General features: G+C 42.3%; 1 protein-coding gene across 1 annotated transcript; it reads left to right on the top strand.

Moving 5' to 3' along the window:
- hdac9b (histone deacetylase 9b) lies at positions 1-22,823 on the top strand. Its single transcript, XM_080500347.1, has 11 exons — positions 1-463; positions 7,316-7,557; positions 7,867-8,035; positions 9,502-9,625; positions 9,728-9,846; positions 15,310-15,438; positions 15,779-15,894; positions 17,428-17,550; positions 18,083-18,257; positions 18,369-18,583; positions 20,864-22,823. Exons 1-11 carry the CDS (start codon positions 355-357, stop codon positions 21,191-21,193), a joined length of 1,851 nt encoding a protein of 616 aa, XP_080356473.1. The 5' UTR covers positions 1-354; the 3' UTR covers positions 21,194-22,823.
- Positions 22,824-23,487: the final 664 nt, after the last annotated feature.

Below are 23,487 nucleotides of genomic sequence, written 5' to 3'. Positions count from 1 at the left end.
TCCATTTCTCTCAGTTGCTGCTCAGACTCTGTGCAGAGGAGGATAGAAGAGGGTGGGGGAGAAAGAAAGTACAGGCTGGAGACGGAAAAGGAGAGAAGCAAGTAAGAAAAAGAAGCTGGATTTGCCATCTCGTCCAAACAAACATCGCGTTAGTGTTTGGACCAGACCGAAGCCGGACACCCTGGAGAGCAGCAGCCCTGCAGAGAGTGTGTGCAGTTTGTGAGGGAGAGTAGTTTCTCAGAGGAAAGGAGAGAGTTGCCTGTTGTCGTGGTCTCTTCCCTGAGTGGCTGAGGGGTGGCTCTTTGGTGACAGGAAACGCAGGGCTTGCGATGAGACCTGAGCGCTGAGTGGAGTATGCTGCAGACGATTTACGAGGGCGAGTCAAGTTTCTCCACAACAGAAGGGCGCGTTGGACACCAGCAGCTCCCCGGCCAGAGCAAGATGCACAACGTGAACAACTCAGGTGATCACACAGTCCTGTGTTTCTTCTCCCACTGAGGAATCTCCCTTTTTATTTTTTACTTTTCTATTTTTGTCTCTGCATTCCAAAGTGAGCCTCTCCTCTATCTCTAAATCCGCTGCTACTTCACCCCTATCTATCTATCTATCTATCTATCTATCTGTCTTCCATCCTCTGTGCCTCTGTGCACCCATTCACTCTGTTCCTCCCTCTCACTCCTGCATACTCTCAACTCTTTGCGCTCACCCGGTCTCTCATTCTGTGTGAAAAGAGAACTCAAATCCTGTCTGCACAGCGACGTGGTAGGACCAGGCACTTCTTCCTGAATCAAGGTATTTACTTTTGTGTTGACATACCCAGCGTCATGAGAAGATCTTTTTATCCAGCTCGGCTAAAATGAGGAAGTGTTTCAACCCCGTACCCTGAAATGAGTCACTGTGAACACGACAGGGATGTTGTGTTTTGCGAGCTTCCATGTCATGGTGCACTTTTCAGGGAACAGGAAGAGCTGTTACAGAAATACTGAGGGGACTTTTGAAAGGTTTCTCTCTGGATATTTACCACAGACACTGGCTGTTCTATTTTCGCCCTGAGAATAGAATTGACGAGTACACGGCTGACATCAGTATGAGTAACGTCTATTCACTGAATTGACTCGAGATGAGTCACACCTCGTTTGCTTTTTTCGTTCTTTTATAACACGAGGCTATTGATTAATACTCAGTAGAAATGAGCTGAAAGTTGAAGCGTTGCTTATTTTGTGATGTGAGTTTCTTGAAAGCATATCCGATGTGGTCACATTGATGACGCTGACTCGATTAAGTCGTAACCCAAATTAGGAACAATGGGATGGAGACTCACCTTATCAAACTGTTGCATGTACATTTGGCTATTTTGCATTGTGGGTCAACTCAGTGTTTTTAATTTTCAAAGATAAGAAAAAAAAACCACCACTTAAGTACATTTTAAAATATGCCTGAAGTCTGACTTCAGGTTATCAAAATGAGAAAATGAACACATCCACAGGCTGTGGGCTGAACATGAAACGATGTAGAAATGCGAGGGCAGGTTGAAAAAGGGATGACACATAGCATGTCTGTCAATAGAGTAAGTTATTTGACAATTAGACAATTAGATCAGGCTTGGTTCTTTTCTCTAAGCAGCTTGTGAGCCAAACAACAGATATAGTGAGCGCCTGAATACGGGCTCCTTGCTTATTCTGTGGGTCAGCTATTCTTAGGTGAGTTATTTTCAGCTTATGGCATTAGCCTGCTAAGATTAGGCGTCTGTGCGTTATCATTCCATCTCGGCGTGCTCCTGATATAACAGCGGCTTTGGAACAGATATTTATAGAGAATTCTGTCATTTGCCTGTTTAATTTGTTCTTTCCATTTTGTGGTAAATCACCTGACAGAGACTAATATTACCAGTCTTAAAATGCCTCATCAAGATGCCTTTCTCTGGGTGGACAGAAGAGTAGAGCTGTTGTTGTAGAGCAGGTCGCTTTAGACAAACACCAGGATGGGTTGATATTTTCTTTTTCAATGTTTGAAGCTCTTTCTATGCTTGAAATCTGAAGTATTTATTGGCAAAGAACTCATCGTGTCTGCCGAACAAGTTATATGCAAATAGTTTTATAAAGCAAACTTCTTGACCTTTTATTCAATGCTCTACTCTTCTGTTGTTGCATTTCAAGTGGATTTGCAAAATAAAGGGCACAATAAAATTTTTGTTTTGGTTAGCGTTGGCATCATGAATGTTTTGACCAAAATGGTCCTCAGATGAGCTCTCCAATGAGGAAAAAAAGTAATTAGTTTCCCTTCAATGAAAAATACCATGAGAAAATATCAATAGGGACCTTTTAGACCATAACAATGATGCACCTTTCAAGTCTTCTCGTCTGTATTCTTCATCTATTTGAAGTGCTGATTGCTAAAGAGACATTGCGAAAGAACACAAAGGATGTAGGATTTCATGTTAGCGCTTTGTAAAATTGACCCCATAATGAAATGATGTACATTTCTGTTTGATTATATTGTAGTATTATGAAGGAGAGTGCAGTGGGGGGAAAAAGAGCTGTGAATATACACAGCCCATTTTGCTCATTTATATTCCCCCCCTACAAAGCCTGTCGGATAAAAACAAGTTCAGTTTTGTGTTTTCGGTTGCGATGCTTTTCTGTGGCGTGAGCTGTTGCTCAAGGAATCAAGCCAATTGACTCACGCTGATTGATTTGTTGGGAATGTTATTGATGGTAGGATCCGCTGCCGCTGCCAATGCTGCTTATAAAGAGAGGCAAAGATTACTTAAAGTCTGGAAAGATTTCTCAATTATCACCCACCATTTTGTGTGTTTTCTCTCTCCTGCTGGGATAAAGCTGGACTACGTTGTGTTTTGTGTGTTGTTTGCTGGACGCCGTGCTCCCCTCAGTGAAAAGCCCGTTGTGGCTCAGCTCGGCTCTCTTTGTTAGTAGATAGCCTGAAAACCGCAGCTCTGGCTCAGCTGCAAGGACGAGCCCGAGTCTTAAAAATAAAGACCTGTTTCCTGCTTTAGACATGCCAGCTGCTCAAAATAACAAGGCACTTAATGAGAGATCCAGCACCACATTGCAGGCCCAAGCATCAGCTTATTTTTGCCCTCAAACATCTTCTGTATCTCTGGTTCTATTTATACAGTGAGACAAGGAATGTAGATCAGCAACCATCTCTATTTCACACTAAATGCGGGCAACCTACATGTTTAAGGTGTAACTCAAAGTGTTTCATTACATTTACCTACTCCTAGAATGGGTGTTTACAGGCATTTATTCATTTTAAATGGTTGCAAAACAATTTAGACTGAGGTTTATTGTGTGTAATATTTTGATTTAAGTGTTAAGTCTCTGCAAATACAACCAGACAATGCAGAACTTTGTGATCAAGTATCACATAATGAAAAAAGTAACTTTGTCTGGGCAAAATGTTCATATAATGTGTATAAAATTAGCCATTGTTTTCCTTTAAAACCTCAGAAACTATTCTTTGTACCTACTATTGAGTGAAAGTCTTTATTGAACAACATTTCAGGATTTCTTTCACATCATTATATTCAGTTTAAGTCTGTGATGCGTTCAGGTGCAAAGCTCAGCTGATAAGGTTTAAGAATAGCTGTGCTATTTATATTCAGGGGTAATGTTTACAATATTAATGACTCTTTCCTCACATGAGTAGTCACATTTGGAGTGATCAGAATCTCAAAAGGTTACTGTGAAATGTCAAGCTGTTCTTTCAAACTTATTCTCATCTCCTTACATGGTTGAGTTATTTGATGAATAAATTTGAGTATCTGTGAATTTTGGGCTCCTCACATGCAGTAATAGTGTCACTGGCGATGTGTTTTTCTGTCTAGGATGGGAAGCTAATGTGGCCCGAGGCAAAAAAAGACCGCCATCCAACATCTCAAATTAAGGCTGTGATTGTCACTCCAGCCACCACAGAGGCTAATGAGAGGCAGATCGGTTTTAGAAATAAACACTTTGGGGACACTGGCGGTGCGACTCTGCACTGGGAGTGTAGTCACAGGCCATGAGTCACACCCCCTCCCGGCAGGTCCTCCACAGGGAGGAATTTGGGCATGGGGCAGGGTGCTTGTTGCTCCCCTGTGCTAAAAAAAAATTTGGGACCTGTCATTCATAAATCTCATGTTTACCAGCGCCTACAGACACTTGTGTATGCACTTTCCACCAATCATGAGCGACCCCTTTTTTAATTTAATTTTTTTTTTAACCCGAAGTGAATTAATCAAATGTGGCGATCATAATGAGCAGTGGCACTGTACGAGGACCACTGAAGCAGCAGTCGCATGCTCCTCTGTGTGAGTGATGGTTTGCAAAAATGACCTGAAAGTTACATAAATGTGACATGATGCTTTTATTTTTGCCTGCGTTAAATTGGGCAGGCGGCCTCACTACTGTGACTGTCTTTCGCACATTGTCTATATTAAGGCCCTGCTCAGAACAGCATTTATAATTAGTTACTGGTGGTTCCGTGTTCCTTTCTGCTGAAGGAGTATTTTGGTGAACCAGAAACAGCAGATTTTAATTTGAGTAGTTTCAGGTTGGGTATTTGTGGAAGTAAATAAATATATCGAAGCAACTCTGTTGTTGCGCCTTTCACCCAGAAGAGTATTTTACTGCCTATGTGTATTTCCAGCAGCAACAGACAGCAGCATCAGTCACGAATAAGTTGTAAATGATACATCATCCACGTGCATGTGGAACATTGTCTACCTACCTCCAGGACCTCATTATGTTCCCTCAACATTGTCATTCCAGTCAGCGCTGTTCTAGCCAGCACAGTGGACGCAGAGCGGACAAGAATAGAACAGGCACATGAGGTTGTTGTGGTTTCCTCAAGGGCCATTTCATACAGCCTTGGTTATCAAAGGTGGCTTAAGCTTTCACACTCCTCCTCCTCCTCCTCCTCCCCCTCCTCCCTTTTCCCATCCTGTTAAACCACAGTCTGAGATTTTCTGATGGAGGCTCAGCTTGACGTGCTGATCAAAGTGGGGATCCTTAATGCCAGTCACAGTGAGGGTACAGAATGAAATATGAGATTAATTAGATATCACAGTGGTGAATTCACCCAGGCAGCAGGTGTGTGTGTGTGTGTGTGTGTGTGTTTTGTCACTATATTTAGGTCCATTAGGCAAAAGTATCACTAAGGCTGTCTGACTCTCTGAGCCCTTCAATGGTTCACAGGTTGGCGGCTGCTCCTGGAATGGTGCCCGCAACAAAAGAGTCCTTTGTCAAGTACTTACAAGCTAAGATTAATATTCCCTGTCAGAAGAGAAGGCTCTGTTCTACAGGTGCTCGTTCCCCGCGCCTGCTGAGCTGCTGCCCTCCTCTGTCAGTTGATTGGAGCTGTTTTTAGAACACAGAGAGGAAAATTACAGCACAGGAGTCCCCTCTAGCTGTCTCCACTTTTTGAACATGTTTTAAGACAACTTATCACTTTGCCACAGATTCTCCATTCTGCGCGTGCACGTGTGCGCGTGCTGGAGGGTTTTGTAACGCTTTCTCCCTCTCTGTCTCTCTCGACTGGGGACTCCTTTCTTATATAAGAGCTGAAAAGCTGATATAATAGTCAACATGTCACAGTGCCACTGTAGGCAGGAGATGACATGCAGTGAGACTCGATATCTGCAGAATGGGGAGACATAATTACGTTGCCAGCGTTGCCATGGCAGCGGCAAGTTAGGGTGGTGGATACTAGGGTGTGGGGGTTGTCACAGACCAGGATTGCGCCACTTGCTTTTATGTTTCTATTTATAATCATCCACCGCCGCATACACATGGAATGGTGGCAATGAAAAACAGGCTACATGACAAAACAAATGGGCGCCAGTGAGCTTCACAGCATCCGAGAACAGGAGGCGCTGCTTCCAAATTGATGGCTACTGTACAGTGGCACTGCTTCTACTGGCAAGTGTTTTATTGGCATTTTGTTATAGTCTACAATTATAAATCCTCCATCAAATCCATACAAGAGTCCTAATATGAGCACAGTAACTGTACTTGGACAGTTTTTTGCCGTCTCATGCTCCCAAGGAAATGGCGAAGTAGTAACAGTGTTCTTGTTTGTTCTCGCACAAGTGACCTTTGAGAAGATTAAGGCTGTGAATACATTCAATAAATCTCCTGAATGTTTGTCTCGTCTCAAAATGGAGGAGACATTATACAGCCTGGACAATGCTGATTGTAGCTCTATGTATACATAGAGGTTCATTTCATAAAATAAAATACAAATCTGTATAAAGTGCATAGTTTTGTCACTGATTTCAACATTCATAACTAACAAAAACATTTCAGTCACTTAAAAAACAATATCTCAAAATATCATATAATTTGAGATACTGTAGTTTATGTTCAAAACTTATGAAGAATAAAACACAGTTTGCATCAACATTACGAATGCATTTTATTTTTCCAAGGTTTGCGCACATTCATTCTAACACTGGTCAAATATCCACACAAGGACAGTTCTCTAAAACTTAAAAGTTGTTCAACGAGATGATATTTCAAGATATAAAGTAAGGTACAGTAGTGTTGATGAAAACAAAATCATAGCAATGACAAAAAAAATAAAAAAGTTATACAATCATTCTAGGGCAGAGAGATGAAGTGGCCATGTCTTCCGTGGTGTTAACAGGCAATCGATTTTCTCCGTGGCGGAGATTTTATATAGCGCTTGGATACCAAAGGGATGTCCTCGCACTTTGTATCTGACAGTTGCTTATAATAGAAGCAGGTCTTCTTACCTGTGTGCACAGGGAAATATCTGCACTCAAGAACAGATAGAGACTCATAGAAACATGAATGCCCAAACACACATGGGCGCACAATTTACTTTTCCTTAATTATTTATGTTTGGAAAAGATATCTACATGATGTTCTGGGACAGACAGAAGGGGGGGAAAACCCCTCTGTATTTATTTATCAAACAGAGGAAGGACAGGATTTATGTAAATACTTCAAATGACCACTTTAGCGTTTCGTGCCAAACGCCCATTGGGCCTTTGGTACAGCTGCTCCCAGGGGGCTCACACGGATGTAATTCTGTGTCTGTTTATAGAAACTATTATAATTGCAGGTTTCCGAGGATCATGGGAGAGAAGGATATGCCTTTCATTTCTGAAACTTAGCTTTTCTTTTTCTCTCTTAGTTATTCTTAAAAGTTGTTTTTTTTCCCCATGTCTTTTTTTTTAACCTCCGTGACTCCTGATATGTTTTGTTCTGGAAACGATAAAGTAGAATTGTATAGATGTTTCTAAATACTTTTTTTTTCTCCATTTCTGTTTTCCATGTCGGGGCTGCAGTGGATATTAAGCCAGAAGTGCCATTGGCTGTGGAGCCGTTATCGCCTTTGGACTTGCGCACAGACCTGAGGATGCTGGGGCCAGGCTCGGACCCCGGACTGTGGGAGAGACAGCTGCAGCAGGAGCTGCTGCTCATCCAGAAACAGCAGCAGATTCAGAAGCAGCTACTAATCAGCGAGTTCCAGAAGCAGCATGAGAAGCTGACCCGTCAGCACCAGGCTCAGCTCCAGGAGCATCTCAAGGTTAATATGGCACCGGGACGTTGCATGGAGGACAGTACAGCAGCGAGCACAGCCGCGCGGCACAAAACAACACAGCGTGGCACAGTGCCGATCAGGAGAAAAGTCTGCAGCTCAGGACAACATCACAAAGTGCAGAAAAAGGAGAAACAGCTCAGCGCAGCAGGGCAGCTCAGCAAGACTTTTGTTTTTAGTCAGGCACAGAATAGCCCATCACAGCAAAATAGAAAACCACCACCACCAAAAAAAAAAAAAAAAAATGATTATCAGTGTGCTTTCCTCATGCTGATATGAGGCCTGTGTGTTTCTCAGCTTCAGCAGGAGCTGCAGGCCATGAAGCAGCAGCAGGAACTTGCAGAGAAGGAGCGTCGTTTGGAGCAGCAGCAGCAGCAGAATCAGCAGGAGAAGGAGCAGGAGAGGCATCGGAGAGAGCAGCATGTTTCCAGCCTGAGCCTCAGGGGCAAGGAGCGCTCTCGAGAGAGTAAGAGCTTGACACCGTCATCATCACCGCCTTTCCACTCCCAGGAGCTGAATGAAACATTTTTTTTAAGGGCCCTGGGCAAAAGCGAGCATGGGGGCCATGAATTCAAGCCCTCCACCTTTTCAATCATTTCTTAAGTGCATTAAAATATACATAAAACAGCTGGGAACACCAGGAAAGCTTTAAAGTAATGGAATATCCCTCTGAGAAAATGCTCAATATCACATTTGTGCCATACAGACATTCTGCTATCATCATTATTTTAAGGATAATAGCCTTCGAGTGAGATGTCATGCTTGTGTTTGCGCCTGCGAATAATTCAACCGTGTATTCTTATATTAAGAGACTCATTTAGTTGCTGTGTACAAATGCTGTTTATCTACAAGCACGTCTTTAGATTTTTATATTTGATGGAGCACTCACTATTACTCCTCATAGAGTTCACTTTAATGTGTTTAATTTAGTGTAATGAAAGAGTCAATGAACATTTTCTAACATCTACAGGAGATTAACGTTAATGAATTAAAGCAAATATTGAAACAACAAGGGTTAATTTGCATTAATATTGTTTGTCTATTAATGTAAATATACATCTTTTTGAGATTTTATTCTTTGAGACTGTGCTGAATATATCCAGTGGTGCGACCGGTAGTATCACTAGTAGTTTAAAGCAAGTAAGGGAATCTCTTAAGACCACCTCTATGTACTTAATGACGCTTGCAGTCGGATCACATTTGAGACTGTTGCTGAAAAATTCATGAAAGTTATATTGTTCTCACCACAAGGGAGAGTGTAATTGCCTTTCATAAAGAGGACAAACTGTTCTGATTTCCAGCCTCTGCCTTATGGAGACAAGATTTCTCAATAGGGGATGTGAGTGTCTTTAAGGATGTCTTCAAACAAGGCAAATAATTAGATATCTGAAAATAGCTTTGGACGTCTGATGGGGAGCATTGTAAAGCAGGACGATGACGATGGCGACACGATGCTTAACCAATACATGTGAACTGATGACATGAAGTTGGCCAGTCACATTTAAGTCCTGAAATTGGGCGAAAATGTCCCTGAATAGCGCGGCGAAAACAGCAGAGGGTATAGTATTTCAATCTGTTTTTACCTTATAACTAATAATAGATGGAGATTTATGACTTTTTCACATCGTGCAATCTGAAACTGTGCGCTGCAACGGAAACCCTCAGATGGAAAAAAGACCCTCTCTGCAGTATCACTTTTAAAGGGACAAACACACTGACACCACTAGGGGGAGATCTTCATACATAAATTTGACTGCTGGAAAACTGAATTAACTGAATCTCTTGAGATCGTCAAGGCAAGGAAATACATTTTTATATTTCTGCTCAGAATTTCAATTCAGCCAATGAGTTTGTGTTTTACACATTCATACCTTGTGAGTCAGAGCCCTAGGGTGACCCCAATCCCTTTGTTTCTGTCTGTTGGTCTCACAGGTGCAGTGGCCAGTACCGAAGTCAAACAGAAACTCCAAGAGTTTCTGTTGAGCAAGTCCGCAAAGGACCCTGTCAGCAATGGAGCCAATCACACGTTCATCCAGCACCCAAAACTCTGGTATACGTAAGTACCCTTAGTCTCATTACCTCACAGACCTTTATGGGTATATTGATGATCGAAATGTCTGCATGTGATTCTGAAATGTGAACGTCTTCGTGATTTCAGGTCCTCTCACCACACATCACTGGACCAAAGCTCTCCTCTGGGCGGCACATCCCCCACCTGCCAGTACACTCTGCCATCTCCCCTCGAGAGCAAGGACGACTTCCCCTTGAGGAAGTCAGGTCTGTTAATTTACACGCACACGCACAAGCACACACACACACACACAGCTGATCTGACAGACGTCAGTGTGTTTTACATTTAACCTAAACTGGGCTGTAAATCAGCGAGCGTCTTTCTGACCTTTGTCATCGGAGAGGTGGTGCACCAATGAGTGTTTCCTGCTTTCCGTTGCTGATGACCTGCTAATAGCATCAGTTAGGCTCATTATGACCCCAGCTCCCCTCTTGTTACCTTCAGGGCTTGACGCAAAACTTCACTATGCCAGGGAGTTAATGTAAGCTTGCCTTATTTCTATTTGGATTACTCTAATGCAGTGCGACTGCACAACACATTTGAATTTCTTCCTCCACAGGTTGAAGTCTTAATGACTATTATTTGTGCTAAAATTACTTTGCCATCATTTTTTTATTTTTTTTTTAAAAGGACCCTCATTTGTCTCTGTGTTAAACAAACAAACCGAGTTCCAAGGCCTGCTTGCAAATGTTCTGTGGTGGATGGGAGAATTAGGCCAGATTGATTCCTCCTGAGTTATGGGCTTTAAAAACTATTTTGAAAAGACACAGGTTCCCACCAAAAAGCAGCTCAGGTTTGTTGGTTTAGCGTTCGAGGAACCCGTTGGGGACGGCTATGTAAATAAGTATAATTCCTGCCTCTCTTTGGTTTGCGTACCAAAAGCTCCGTGATTCGGCGGTGAGGTCACCAAATTATATTATGTTCTTTTCCCTCCTGTGTCTCTTTTAATTACATTGGAAAACAATTATACTTGTTGAGTTATTTAACTACAGACCTGTCATGTTGTGTGAATATACAATTTAGAGATCAGGCAGAACAATTAGATCTGGTAAAATAAAGGCACTGCATGGCAAGAACAAATATTAGAAGGTTAAATGACAGCTCGAGAAGATTTTATTTATTTATGGTAATCCGTCTGCACCACACAGTCTTTACAAAAGAGAATATTTCTACCTAAATACATAGTTACATGTTTGGTAACTCTGCTCTCACAAGGTAAGTGGTGTAGTAAGTTGAAGGCTGGTATCTGAAATAACAGGGATGCTGTTTAGGGTTGTATTGTTTAGCTTCCAGTGTGAACACAAAAAGGCAAGGTTTAAACAAATAAGGGGAAGAGCAGCATTTCAGGCTCACACTGGGGACGTCCACGCCGCCTTTTACAGTTCAGTCTGTGAGTCTGCCACACTTGCACAGATAGAACTATTTCTTGCCCCTTTTGGATTCCTGAATCTATATGTGGTCATTTCCTGCTCAGGCCTTCCTCCCCCACTTCCTGTCCGTCTTCATTAAAGTCCTCTGAGGGCTTGGCACGCGAGGGGGACACACAAAGGCAGTGCTGTTCTCTGAGCCGCTGCCCGTCACTGATAGCTGATTGGCAGGTGTTGCTGACTTAGAACGGGCACAGGCAGGATGAACCTCGACAGGATTGTTTGTTTAAGCAAAGATAGCTCTCTGAAAACAAAGTGACGGCCCCGATCTCCCCCCTCTCGCGTTGGACTCGCTGCTGCTTCATGTGGCCAGAGTGCTCAGGACCATCGTTCCAGTGGGAAGCTGTGATCACGATTGGATTCATGATACTTGTGTGAAATGTTGAAACTTAATCAATTGAATATTATTTATACATACGTTCGTTTTCATGAAGCTCAATGGACCAGGAGGCGAGAGCACATTACACCTGCTTTGACAAAAGGTTGGACATTGGTTGCCAGAAAGTTATAGGATTCATTAAGTTACTTTATGGTTTTTAATGTAACATTCAAGTCTCGATCTGAATATATGACCCGCATGCTCACATTGTATGCATCAGTGCTACCGCCACTTTGTCTCGTTACTCTTTTTAACTGGTTTTTAAAAGCACTTTTATCTTTCCTTTGTCACATTAATATTTTATCTCTTTAGTTGTCTTGGTAAAGGTATTTTTAATCTTTTTCTTCCAGATCTAACATTTCCTGCTTTCAATTCCTGTCGTATTTTCACTTTCCTTGCGCCTCACTGTTTTGACTTGTTATCACAGTGTACATTTTCCTGTGAAGCACTTTGAAATGTACCAACCTGTATGATACGTGATATATAAACATGTTATAAATGAGTGTTAATAAGACAAAAAAAAGCAAAGAAAAGGAAAAACGAGGCATTTAAATGGAAAATGAAGAGTGCTTATTAAAACTGATGGAAAGAGATTAAAAAAAACATTATACAAGTAGCACAGAATATCTAACTGAAAAAAACAGATGGAGCTATATTTAAAGATGATAGAAGACTGAAAACACGAAATATGAAGACAAAGTTTTACTATGATAAAGACAAGGTAAAACTGATAATAAAAAGTACAATAAACTTATAGGGATAAATAGTAAAAAGCAGTTTGAATGGAAACGCACAATAAAACAGCCAAACAGGTAACATGGGATAAAAACACAAGATGTGAGAACCTGAATGTCAGGCTGAGTCTTTCAAAGGGCAAACATATCAAATTAGCATTTAATTTAGATAATCTTTCTGCATTTACTATGCTCCCATGGAATAAATTAAACTTAGATTTTTAAGTGCACTGTATAAAAAGTTCTGGTAATGTAGAAAACATGAAAATACTCACGAATGAACAGAATAAAGAGACACCAATTTAAACGTTAAATGAAAACCTCATTTAAAGATGAACTCAATGCTTTCATGTTTACCGTAAAGTCTATAAATATTACTTACGTAATTAATTTAAGTGCAGATTAGACAGAAGTAATTCCCTCTTTATGTTGTTTTTTTTCACCCAAAAGTATTTTTAGACTGTTTTTAATGTGCTTTAAGCTGTTTACTTGATCTATATCCCCTTTGTTTCAGTTCCTGGGTCTAGAATAGAAGCAGGCCGGGCTCACGCGATAGTCTGCGGCAGGAATAGTTGCAGCTTAGCAATAAGAAGTGCAACACCCTCTCTGGTCATGACCTAGTTACCAAATGTGTGCATTCAGCAGGTGCAAGACAGATTTTCCAAAATAATCCTGCAAAGGTAAAACTGTAAAGCAAAGTGAAGCAAAGTGGAGTCTGTGCAGCAACACACTTTTTTTTAAGAAACACAGTCACAGCTCGAATATCAGGGACATAATGGAAGAAGAAATCAAGTTGCCCAACTGTTTTCTTGAAAAGTGGACTTTTTTAATATATTTATTTTATTTTTTTTTATCAAGTTGTGATTTTAGTGTGAAGAATTGCTTTTGTTCAGCTTTAGTTTGAGACAGGATGTCAGCGAAATGCACAGCAGGCCACATTATGTACAGAATGCATGCACATACACACACACACACACACGCGCACGCGCACTTCGCGTGCACACACACACCTCAGCTTTCCAGCCAGCCATCTGTTCGGGTCCAGGCTGTAATGGACGCAGGCTGTCACTGTGGCTGCACACTTAAAATTCTGATTAAGTGCAGATAGCGTAATACGTAAGGAGTCTGATTTATTGCTGTGGTGCGTTGCTGGTATTGGAGCATGTTTTTGTTGAGTGAGGCGTCAGAGCAGTAGTGACCCAGGTGCTCACAGTATATGCTTTTTTCTTTTTCTTTTTTTTTTTCTCCCCGCTGCCATCCTTGCCTCCTGTTGCGCCTTGCATCAGGGCGTTTTTTTTTTTTTTTTTTTCCACGGAGACCAGTGAGAAAGTGTTTGTTCCCGTGCTGCTGTCTGGCGTTCCCGTGGCGACCAATTGGGATGCGTAGCTTGGTGGCAGCAGTGTGTAAAAATAGAAAGCAATCAAGGCAGCGGGGCGTGAAGCAGATTCATACGACTCCCAACAGCGTTTTCTCTCCATTTATCTCTCCTGCCTCTTTTCTTCCTCCCTCGCTCGCTTTCATTCTACCTCACACCCACAGGATTAGAGGTCTGTGTCACGTATTAGGGAAGAGGGTTTCGCTGCTTTTGACAAAAGCCAGGAATAGCAGCATCTGGCCCACTCTCCTAGCTGTGCCCCCTTAGGTGCTCTCGCTCTTGCTCCCTGCAGTTCCCACGTCATCGCTGCACTTCCCTATGTATAGCTGCATGTTGTACACATAGCAAAAAGGCCTATTTAATTATTGATCACAGCTAAATAATTGAAACAAGTACACCATTGTGTAACACGGGGTTTACATAACTTCAATATAGCGCGGTGTTCTGGCTCCCCGTCAGAGGACCAGCTCATCCACCCCGCTTGTTTATTGTACGTAAAGGTAGCTGTGGGGTTTCTTGATGACCAAGTGCGTCACTACTGTCACTGTGGCTAGACAGTCACGGTCCAGCAGCCAAACACAGAAACATCTACATGCATTCACATAAGCGATGAGTTTGTCGTGAAAAAATAAACACCTTTGCTGTGATTCAGTGCTCTTTTTCTTTGCTTTTGCATGTTTTTTTAACGGAAGTCAGACTGCATCCTTCAGATGTATTTTTCAGACTGCTCCACAAATTGTTTTCATTTCATTAAAAAGGTTTTCAGGATATATTTTTTTTCTCCTTGCATTAAAAAGTGATGTTGTAGCCAGAAACTGATTTGTCCAGAATACTTTTAGTTAAGTCAAACCCTTGGTTCAGAGTCCGAATACATTTTCAATGATCAAATTTTATCGCTCAATCGAATGTAAAATGATCTGTGATGTTGGTTAAATATATTGATACTGATTTAGTTGATTGCCATTTTGTCAGATTCAGGTTTTTAATGAAAAGCATAAAAAACATTCCTAAAAACAGCATTAATTTAGTATACTAAATAATTTCACACAACCTAACAGAGGGAAAGAAATAATGAAATAATCTATTATGACCCTTGAAACCAATCATTAACATTCCCTTGAATCCTTGAAAGAACTATATCTGTTTTTAAACTTGTAACTTGGTGGTCGTTTGTAAACGTGACTCTTTCCAGGCTGAGCTGTGAGTGAGTGCGACTTTGGAGCAGTGTATTTGGGTATCTCTGGTTTGCATTAGAGGAGGGGGCGTGGGGAGAGCGCCTGAAACATCTGCCATGTTTTTGTGTTAGTTTAACTGTTGCTACTGTATCAGACTGTGGTCACCAGGGCGGCAGGTAGCGGACTATTTCACTTAGAGCCTGTGTGTTGCTCGACCTAATTTAGTCCAGATGAGGTGGAAATGGGCCCAATCCTGACTCATTTAATTTATCTGAAACCTCCTCTGTATTTCTGTTAAACTGAAATTATAGCTTGTCACGACATGACAATATTACTTGATATATTGTCTCTTTTATCCACAGTTATTTTTCTTTATATTTGTGATTTCTTTAAAAAAAAAAAAAAATTATTAGTCTGTTAGTGTAGGGCGACATAAAACTGTACTACGTACATGTATATGTTGTATACATCTTTGATTGTACTTGTGTTTAACGTACACATATGATGATGTTTTTTATTGTCTACACAGTGTTGAATGGAGACTTATCGAAAAATCTGTTTTTGTTGTGTTTTTTTTAGTCTCAGAGCCCAACCTAAAGGTACGATCCAGGCTGAAGCAGAAAGTGGCAGAGAGGAGAAGTAGTCCCATGCTAAAGAGAAGAGATGGAAACATGACCCCCTACAAGAAGAGGGCTTTTGACTTGATGGGTATGCTTTACATTTTCTGTCATTATACATGAATTGAAACGTGTGCGCAACTGCACATCTATGCATAAAATACTTTCTGAAAGCAGCACGAGCCATAGTGTCACGATCACGGAGCTGTGTACTAATCAGTCATTCTGCAACGCAGTAGCTTGTAGTGGTCATTGCACTCTCATGTAAAAAAAAAACAACAAAAAAAGACCATTGTAATCAAGCAGCCATGAACATACACATTAAACTGTTGTGAAGCTGCAGCTGTTATGCCAAGCCTCTGTGTATGTGTGTTGTGTTGTGTGCAGAGTGTGAGCATGCACACGGTGTCTAACTCCTTGATGTTCCTTAGACTCTACGCCCACTAACAGTGCCCCTGGCTCTGGCCCCAGCTCTCCCATAGGGGCCTCCAGTGCCTTGGGGGCTGAAAATGGACCCTCCTCTCTGCCTACTACAACAAAAACTGAGGTACGTTCATAAATCATGACCACTGCACTTGACCCCCCCCCCCCCCAAAAAAAAAGAAATAAAAATAAACATCATAATAGGCTAAATTCTGATGTTTTTATGAATGCGAATCATTTGTATATCAAAACATGTCAGAGTGCTAAATGCTTGTCTTCGATTTTACTTGCAGCTATGAAAACAGACAACCGGTTGTCCTCAGTCTTGTTACACTCCAGTGAAAATGACTTCCCACGCTGACATTAAAGAGGCACAGCTTGACCCACATGTCTGATTACTCTGAGTTTGCTTTTAAAGGTTGATGCCTTGCTGGAAAAAAACAATTCAAGTCAAAATGCTGAATATGTGTATATACTTTTTACACTCCAGATGTACTGTACATTATTTTCTATGTTCTATTTGTTCAGTTCATTCAAAGCATTAAAAAGAAAAAAAGAAAATTGCTGTCATTTGGTGGTAAGGTTACTGCTGGCTCGTCCCCGTATTTCTGTCATTGGTCTGGCTGCATTCCGGTGCTGAGTCGTTCTGAGGCGTTTCCCAATAGATTCATGGCTGCGTTACTGACCAGTGCTCCCTTTGGACTGAGCTCACAAAGCGGGCCATTATAGAGTGTGGCAGATATGACACATCTCTCTGCAATCTTAACCGAACAGCTGTGTTTTCCTGAACCATCGTTGTTTACTCTCCCAGGGACCTCCAGTGATACAGAGGAGGGAGAGACGCCCTGACACCGGGCTGAAGGTTGGGGCTTAGGGAGAGAAGCAAACTGTGGATTTTAATTGATATCCCAGGCCCTGGTAGCCAAAGACACCCACATGCTAACAACATAAACACACAGGATTGCTATTGTATCGGCCCGAGCTGCGCCTTCCTTGAAAGTCATTGGTAGACAGAAGGCGACGGGGAGGGGTGGCTGCTCATTGGACCTCATGCCTGTTGCAAAAGCAAGGCCTGTTTGTGCACCGTTACATTAGGTATCCTTTTTCAGAGGGAACTGGTCCCTCGGGTCAAATATGGGCCGGATATCCACATGCAGGTCACTGAGTACTGGTAGGGGTTCGAAGATAAACATGGCTGTTCCAAAACCACATGCTGGTCTGCTGCTCTGCTGGGTACAGGAAGTATGCCCCAGTGCTGATGTTCTCTCAGAGAGTAGCCTGAGGGTGGGGGGGGCAGGAGTAGAAACAGGCGGTGGGCTGACTGTGGACTGGAGGGGCGAGGGTGAAGTGGTGGATTAGAGGTTAGAACAGTGGATCATCTTCACTGCTGTCATTCTGTGACGATGTACGACGGGGGTTTTTTTTTTTCTTTTTCTCTCTGCTTTTTGTCACTCCTTTGTATCTCTAAGAAACTCATACCTTTCTGCTTTGCAGCAAGGTGGGCTGTTGTTCGTCATAGTGCATTAACGTTTACGCCACTGCTCACGTTGCCTTTTGAAATCATCCATAGAGGATTCCTAAATCTGCCACCTCCTCTTAAACCTCTCTCTCTCTCTCTCTCTCTCTCTCTCTCTCTCTCTCTCTCTCTCTGATGTAGAGATGGCCTTCCCAGCCGAGGTTATTCCGACCCGAAGGCTCCGTGTCAATGCTGAGCTTATACACGTCTCCCTCCTTACCCAACATCTCTCTGGGGATTTCAACTGCATCTTCCCCCATTAATGTGAGTACACGTGTTTACAGCCGTCTCAGCAGACACAAGTGCAGTCATCTGGTAAATAAAAGCTTCCCTGGCTCAGTCTACGTATTGAAAATCCTGCTATCAACGGGTCGTCTGGATTTTTAGTATGAACAGAGGTCACTGACCTGTGGCCCCGAATGATTTTATCGACCTTAGATAAATATTGTTCTGCAGTGTCTCGTGTCAGGCATGCTCTTATCCTCCCCTATTACCTCATTTATCACAGCTTTTAAAAACCCCAAGTCTTCTCAAGTGCAACTCCTGATAACACAGCACATGATATATCATCTTTGAGCTCCGTGGCGCATTCCTAAGAGGCCTGTTCATCCGCTTCAGACCATTGATGTTCTCCAATTTCACCCATCTTTATCAGTTTATTTCAAATTTGTAACTACAAAGTATTAGTCTCATTCACTGAAGAACATTTTATCTCATTTAATTAGTTTTGTTTAAAATCATTACGTTAGTTTGAGTGCAATTAGCCGTTACTTCACCGCCATTTCTTTTCTTTCAGGCAATGGGTTTGAAGGACAGGTCGACGGAGGTCAGACATGGGCTGCCGGGGCACCTACTGGGTCCTGTGCCCATGCACACAGGCCTGGAGTCGAAGGTGAGCCCCAGTCACCAGGCTCTGCTTCAGCACCTCCTCCAGAAGGAGCAAATGAGGCAGCAGAAGTTGCTCTCGTCAGGTAAGACAGTTACTTTACTTTGATGCGTCACTGGAATGTAAATGCGCCTGTTTCAGACGTTAAACATCAAGAGTTTTTAAAAAAAAATTATTTTCATTATTCCATTCCCAGGCCACGGCTCCATGTCCTCACTCCCGCAATCCCCGCTGGCCATGAAGGATCGCCCCTCCAGCAGTCGGCCTAAACTACCCAAACACCGACCCCTGAACAGAACCCAGTCGGCGCCGCTGCCTCAGAACACTCTTGCTCAACTTGTCATCCAGCAGCAACACCAGCACTTCCTGGAGAAGCAGAAACAGTACCAGCAGCAGGTCCATATAAATAAGGTATTGTGCTGATCATCAATATTCATTCACAGAGCAGGATTTTGACTTTCAGATTGCTTTTCACAGCATCTTATATTCCCTTCCATCTCTCATGAGGTCTTATTTTACTGCAGGGAGTCTGATTTAATCATTTTGAGCACACAAATGTCAATCTATTTTTAGCCTTCTCTAAAAGCATCTGTGGCAGCTCAAGTTTACAGACCTGGGTCGTCGTCTGTTCTTCCCTGAAATCTTGGGTGTTATTTCTGCAAAGCGAGGAACTTCTGACTGACTTCAAATGGGGATGAAATCCTTCCCCTACACTAATTCTGTTATCATAGCTTAAGGCATCTGTGCTGTTCACATGCTACCTCGGTGAAATTCAATTCATCGAAGTTCAAGTGGAGAGAGAAAAGCGCCCAGAATGCATTTTGTTCCTCTGTGGCAATATTTGTGTTTCTGTAAGTTGGCCGAGGTGACCTTGCTGCACACAGACTGTAATTATTCTGGTGAGGGACGTGTGTGAGGTGGCAGACACTGTGAAAGGCAGCATTGTGTGAGCTCACATACTGATGTGTCCCAACGCTGGGCCTTGAAGGAGCCATGGGAACTATCGAACGCGGTCATACCTAGAAGTAATAAAAAAAAAAGAAAGAAAAGAAAAGAAAAAAAGCCTAAAGAACCACAAGCAGGTCTTGAGACATACAGCAGGGATCTACTTGTTCCCACAGTTTCTCAACAACATTCAAATTAATAAAAATCTATCACAGCCAGCGTGACAAAAACCATGTTGATCAGCTTTAATTACTGCCACGTCCGCAGCAAAGCTGATTTTATTGAAAAGATCTGTGGAATAACAGTCACTTCTTGTCCGGAAACACGTCACTGGACCGAGATCTGGTCAGTCAGGTCAATGAGATCGCAAGTAAAGCCTCTTTAAGTGGAGGTTATAAATGGCCACTAATCAGGGATGAGCCCTCAGTGTGTATTGCAAGAGATTTCCGAAACATCGCCCCAATTAATTTCCTAAGTGGCTTGTCTACAGTTCTTTTTAAACGTCCTTCACTGCCAGCAGCAGTAGGGGGCACTAATGGAAACTTACAGGAGCTTAAGGATTTTAGGGAAAGGTCTGACCGTGTTTACTAATTCTAAGCTAAGTAGGTTAATTCTTATAACCGAAAAGATATTTATACAAGGCCTAGTTTCTGTCTACAGTAATGTTGTTTGTTACCAGCTTCCTGTTCTTAGAGCCCTTTTCTGGTGAAATGAGCCGGTCAGATCAGATTAGATTTATAAAACTTGCAAGACTAAAGTGTTTTGTTTTTAGTTTTTTTTAAAATGATGCTGCAATTCTTTCTGGGGGCCTAATTACTGTCGCCAACATATTTATCACAGATTGCCACAAACTGGGCAACAATACCCTGATGTGAAAATATGTTGCATCGAAAATGGCCAAAGTGACCAAAGTCCCACCTGTTTTACAGTTTATAGCTTGTTAATGTTTCTGAATGAGATTTTTGTCTCAGTGAATTTCTGCCAAAGGTTTTACAATCCTGTTGGCACGTCCTCCTTCTGTCCTGCAAGATATTGTGTAACATTCATACAAGTACTGCTTCACTAGCTGGGCCTATATTATAAAATTAACACGCTATCTCGTGTACTATTAATGTTTAGAATACACATGATCAAATACATTGGCACTGTTTTTTTTAAATTTCCATAGTGATTCCCTCAGTCGGCTGCACTGATGTATTGATGTTATATCAAAGTGCCAAGAGTGTTGCCATGTTTGTTGGGTATTATGAGAAATATTAAGTAGATGTGGTAAATATTATCGTTTTATCAGGTTTTTACAACACGTAACTCTGTTATTGTTTGTTTTGTAATTGTCATTAAATTGAGGTTAGTTTTGAAGATTCAGAAAGTAAAGTTTATCAAGGATAGTCAGTGGGGCCGGTCAAAAGTTTAGGCGTTTGTGTTGCAGCAGTATTTCATATGTATAACATTTGATTTCCAAGTAATTTTTTCAGCAGTTTTGAAACTGAAGTGGCCTTTATGTATTTGAACTTTGTATTCATAAAACCAAAACCCAACAGGTAATTTGAACTATGAGTTCAGAGTTCATGTACAATGATTATATATTTATAGAAATAATTCTGTTGATAATGATGGTTTTAGATACAATTGATTATTTTTATTTATGTGTTAGAACCTGATTTGGTTCTCTCCGGTTAGGTTTGGATTGGAAATGATAATTGCTGCAGGATGTTGTCATTAATGTGGATCCAATGTGTTTCGCAGCTGTTGTCCAAGTCCATCGAGCAGTTACGTCAGCCCAACGCACACCTGCAGGAATCCGAGGAGGAGCAGGAGGAGCAGCACAGAGAGGAGATGGAGAGCATGCAGGAGGACAGGCTGCCCCCTAGAGGAGTCATCCGGAAGCACACGCTCAGCAGTAGCAGCAGCGGGTCGAGCGGCGAGCTCCCAGATGCTCACTGCGGGGTCATCAAGGTCAAGGAGGAGCCGCTCGACAGCGAGGACGAGGCTCTGACCAGCCAGAGCTTGGAGTTGGAGCAGAGCACCTACCTTCACCAGGTCAAAGGGAGACTGGTGATAAGAGCCATGATATGAAAAAGGGAAGAAGATGAGGTCACACACTTTCAACATTCACAAATAAACAAGCCTCGACAAGCATTTACATCTCTGCAGTTTACAAACAGAGACACACACACACACACACCACACACTCTCACTCACACAGCAGCCATTGCACAGTAGGCCAGCTCTCTCTGTCAGGACATACGACCCCTTTTCACTCAGCTGCAGCTTCACTCGTCCTACTCTCTTAAGACTCTGTTTGTGATCTTTTGCGTAGTGATCTCTGTATATTCTGTATGTTTCACCCATGTAAATACCAAGACAGTTTAGACCGTTCTTTTTAAAGAGCTGCTTTGGTCATCTCGAGTCAGTTCAGGTGACAAAACCATTGGATTGTACATAGTATTGTGGGTTTCGCATTAAGGATCATTTCTGGAGGGAAGCTCCAGCAGGTGTACGGCTTTGAAGCACCACCCGTTTCCCCACCGTGTACATTTTCCCCGTTCAATATTTAAATGCGCCTCTATCCACTCCATCATGGAAATTTATCGGTGAAGTCCTCGCGTTGCGTTTAGGGGTTTAAAACACTACAAGCTCTCAATAATCTGTGATGAAGTTCCATGTTAAATCGACTGAGAGCTGAAATAATGAACGGCTGTCTTAGAAAGAATGTATACTTAAATCCTCAGAGAGGGCGCTCCCACGAGGCAGACTTTAGTGCAGGGAGTGATATTGCCGTTGTAATACGGTCCAGTGCTCATATTGCAATCTGAAGGATAAAACACTAAATCCCTGCTTGGGTGTTGCAGGCATCTTCCAACACATCCCTGAGTCTCCATGTCTCTCTCTCGCTCTCTCTCTCTCTCTCTCTCTGTCTGTCGGAGCGGTCCCAGAGCCAGGGCCCTGTGTTAAGCCGAGCTCTCCTCCCTCTCTCCCTCTGGGTCCAAATCAAAGCTCGGCCGAGTTCCTGCTCAGCTTTCAGCAGAGGAGCGAGACAGAGAGCAAGAGAGAAAGAGAGAGAAAGAGAGAGAGAGAGAGAGAGAGAGGGCCGGGCAGGAAATGCCTTCTAGAAGCCAGGAGTTGGAGTGATTCATGTGTGCAGGAATGTTGAGAGAGGAGGACCTAGGGTTGGAGGAGTCCAAGGGGCCAGGCTTGAGAATTGATTTACTGTCAAAGCGAATTACAAAGTGAGTGGGGATATGGCTAAGGGAGTCCTTTTTAAAGGGAATCGCTTCCTTCGTATTCCCCAGTGACGTGCTTACCTCAACATGCAGGTTTGATGTTACTTCAATAAAAACCCTGGATGAGACCTTGCTTCTTCTTCTACTACTTCTTCTTTTTATTTTTGTGAACCCATTTTCCCCCTAAAAGTGCCCATTGCGACATCTATAGTCTGTCTTAAAGTGATCAATCAATTGTATTGCATAGCCGTGAACCTTCCTGTTTCATTTGTACCGTCGACTAAATGTTATTAAAAAACAGCTTGTATAAGGTTCTGTGTTTGGATTCATGTGGGAATCAAAATTGTCTGTCTTCTACTGTACATTCAGATTGTCCAGTTTTAATGTTTTTAGTGTAAGTAAACACATTCGGAACAATGTGAGTCTTGTTCTCTTGCTCCTTTGATTTGGTTGTAATTAGAACCCCTTTGCTGCCAGTGGGGGGGGGAGGCGGAGGTGGTGGGAGCTCCTGGTCCTGTGGTCTGTTCATAGCAGTCTGCATTTCTTCTCTTTGTTGCCTTGCGTGATAAACCTTTTCTTTTTTAAAAAAAAAAATCTAAATAAAGTTCATTTACCTCTGATGTTCTCGGCTGCATATTTTCAGAGTCTGGCATGGAGAGACACACCTTTTTTTTTTCCACACAATCTTAAAAATTCATTTAAAGTTTGGACATCTATAATAGACGCTGACTCATTAGATCAGCATGCTTTTTCCCACAATAGGTCCACTAAACGCAGCGCTTCTATTACCAGGAGATCTATCTAACTCTTTCGAGGGAGCTTAAAGGGACTTTCAAAATATTTCTTTGATGTGAGCAGGCGAGGCTCCTCGCCATTGGTCTTCGAGCAGCCGAGATAAGGTGAGGTCGGAGCCGGTGATATACGACTTGCATGAATACTTTCAAACCAAGCTTAAACAAATTTCACAGCCAGATTAGTTCATGAAACCGAGCCGATACACTGATATCCTGGCTGCACACGCAAAGACGGGGCCGGAGTGGCTCACTCAAATTCTAATGTTGCTTTCAGCAAAAACGCCACTTTAATTTGACACGGGATCAAATTAGAGGCTTGTTGGTGATTATGGCTTTGAAAATACCGTACAGA

Source organism: Blennius ocellaris (assembly GCF_963422515.1).
Source record: "Blennius ocellaris genome assembly, chromosome: 8".
NCBI classification, from domain to species: domain Eukaryota; kingdom Metazoa; phylum Chordata; class Actinopteri; order Blenniiformes; family Blenniidae; genus Blennius; species Blennius ocellaris.
Note: the sequence above shows the minus strand (reverse complement) of the source record. Positions and strands in the feature narration are given on the sequence as shown.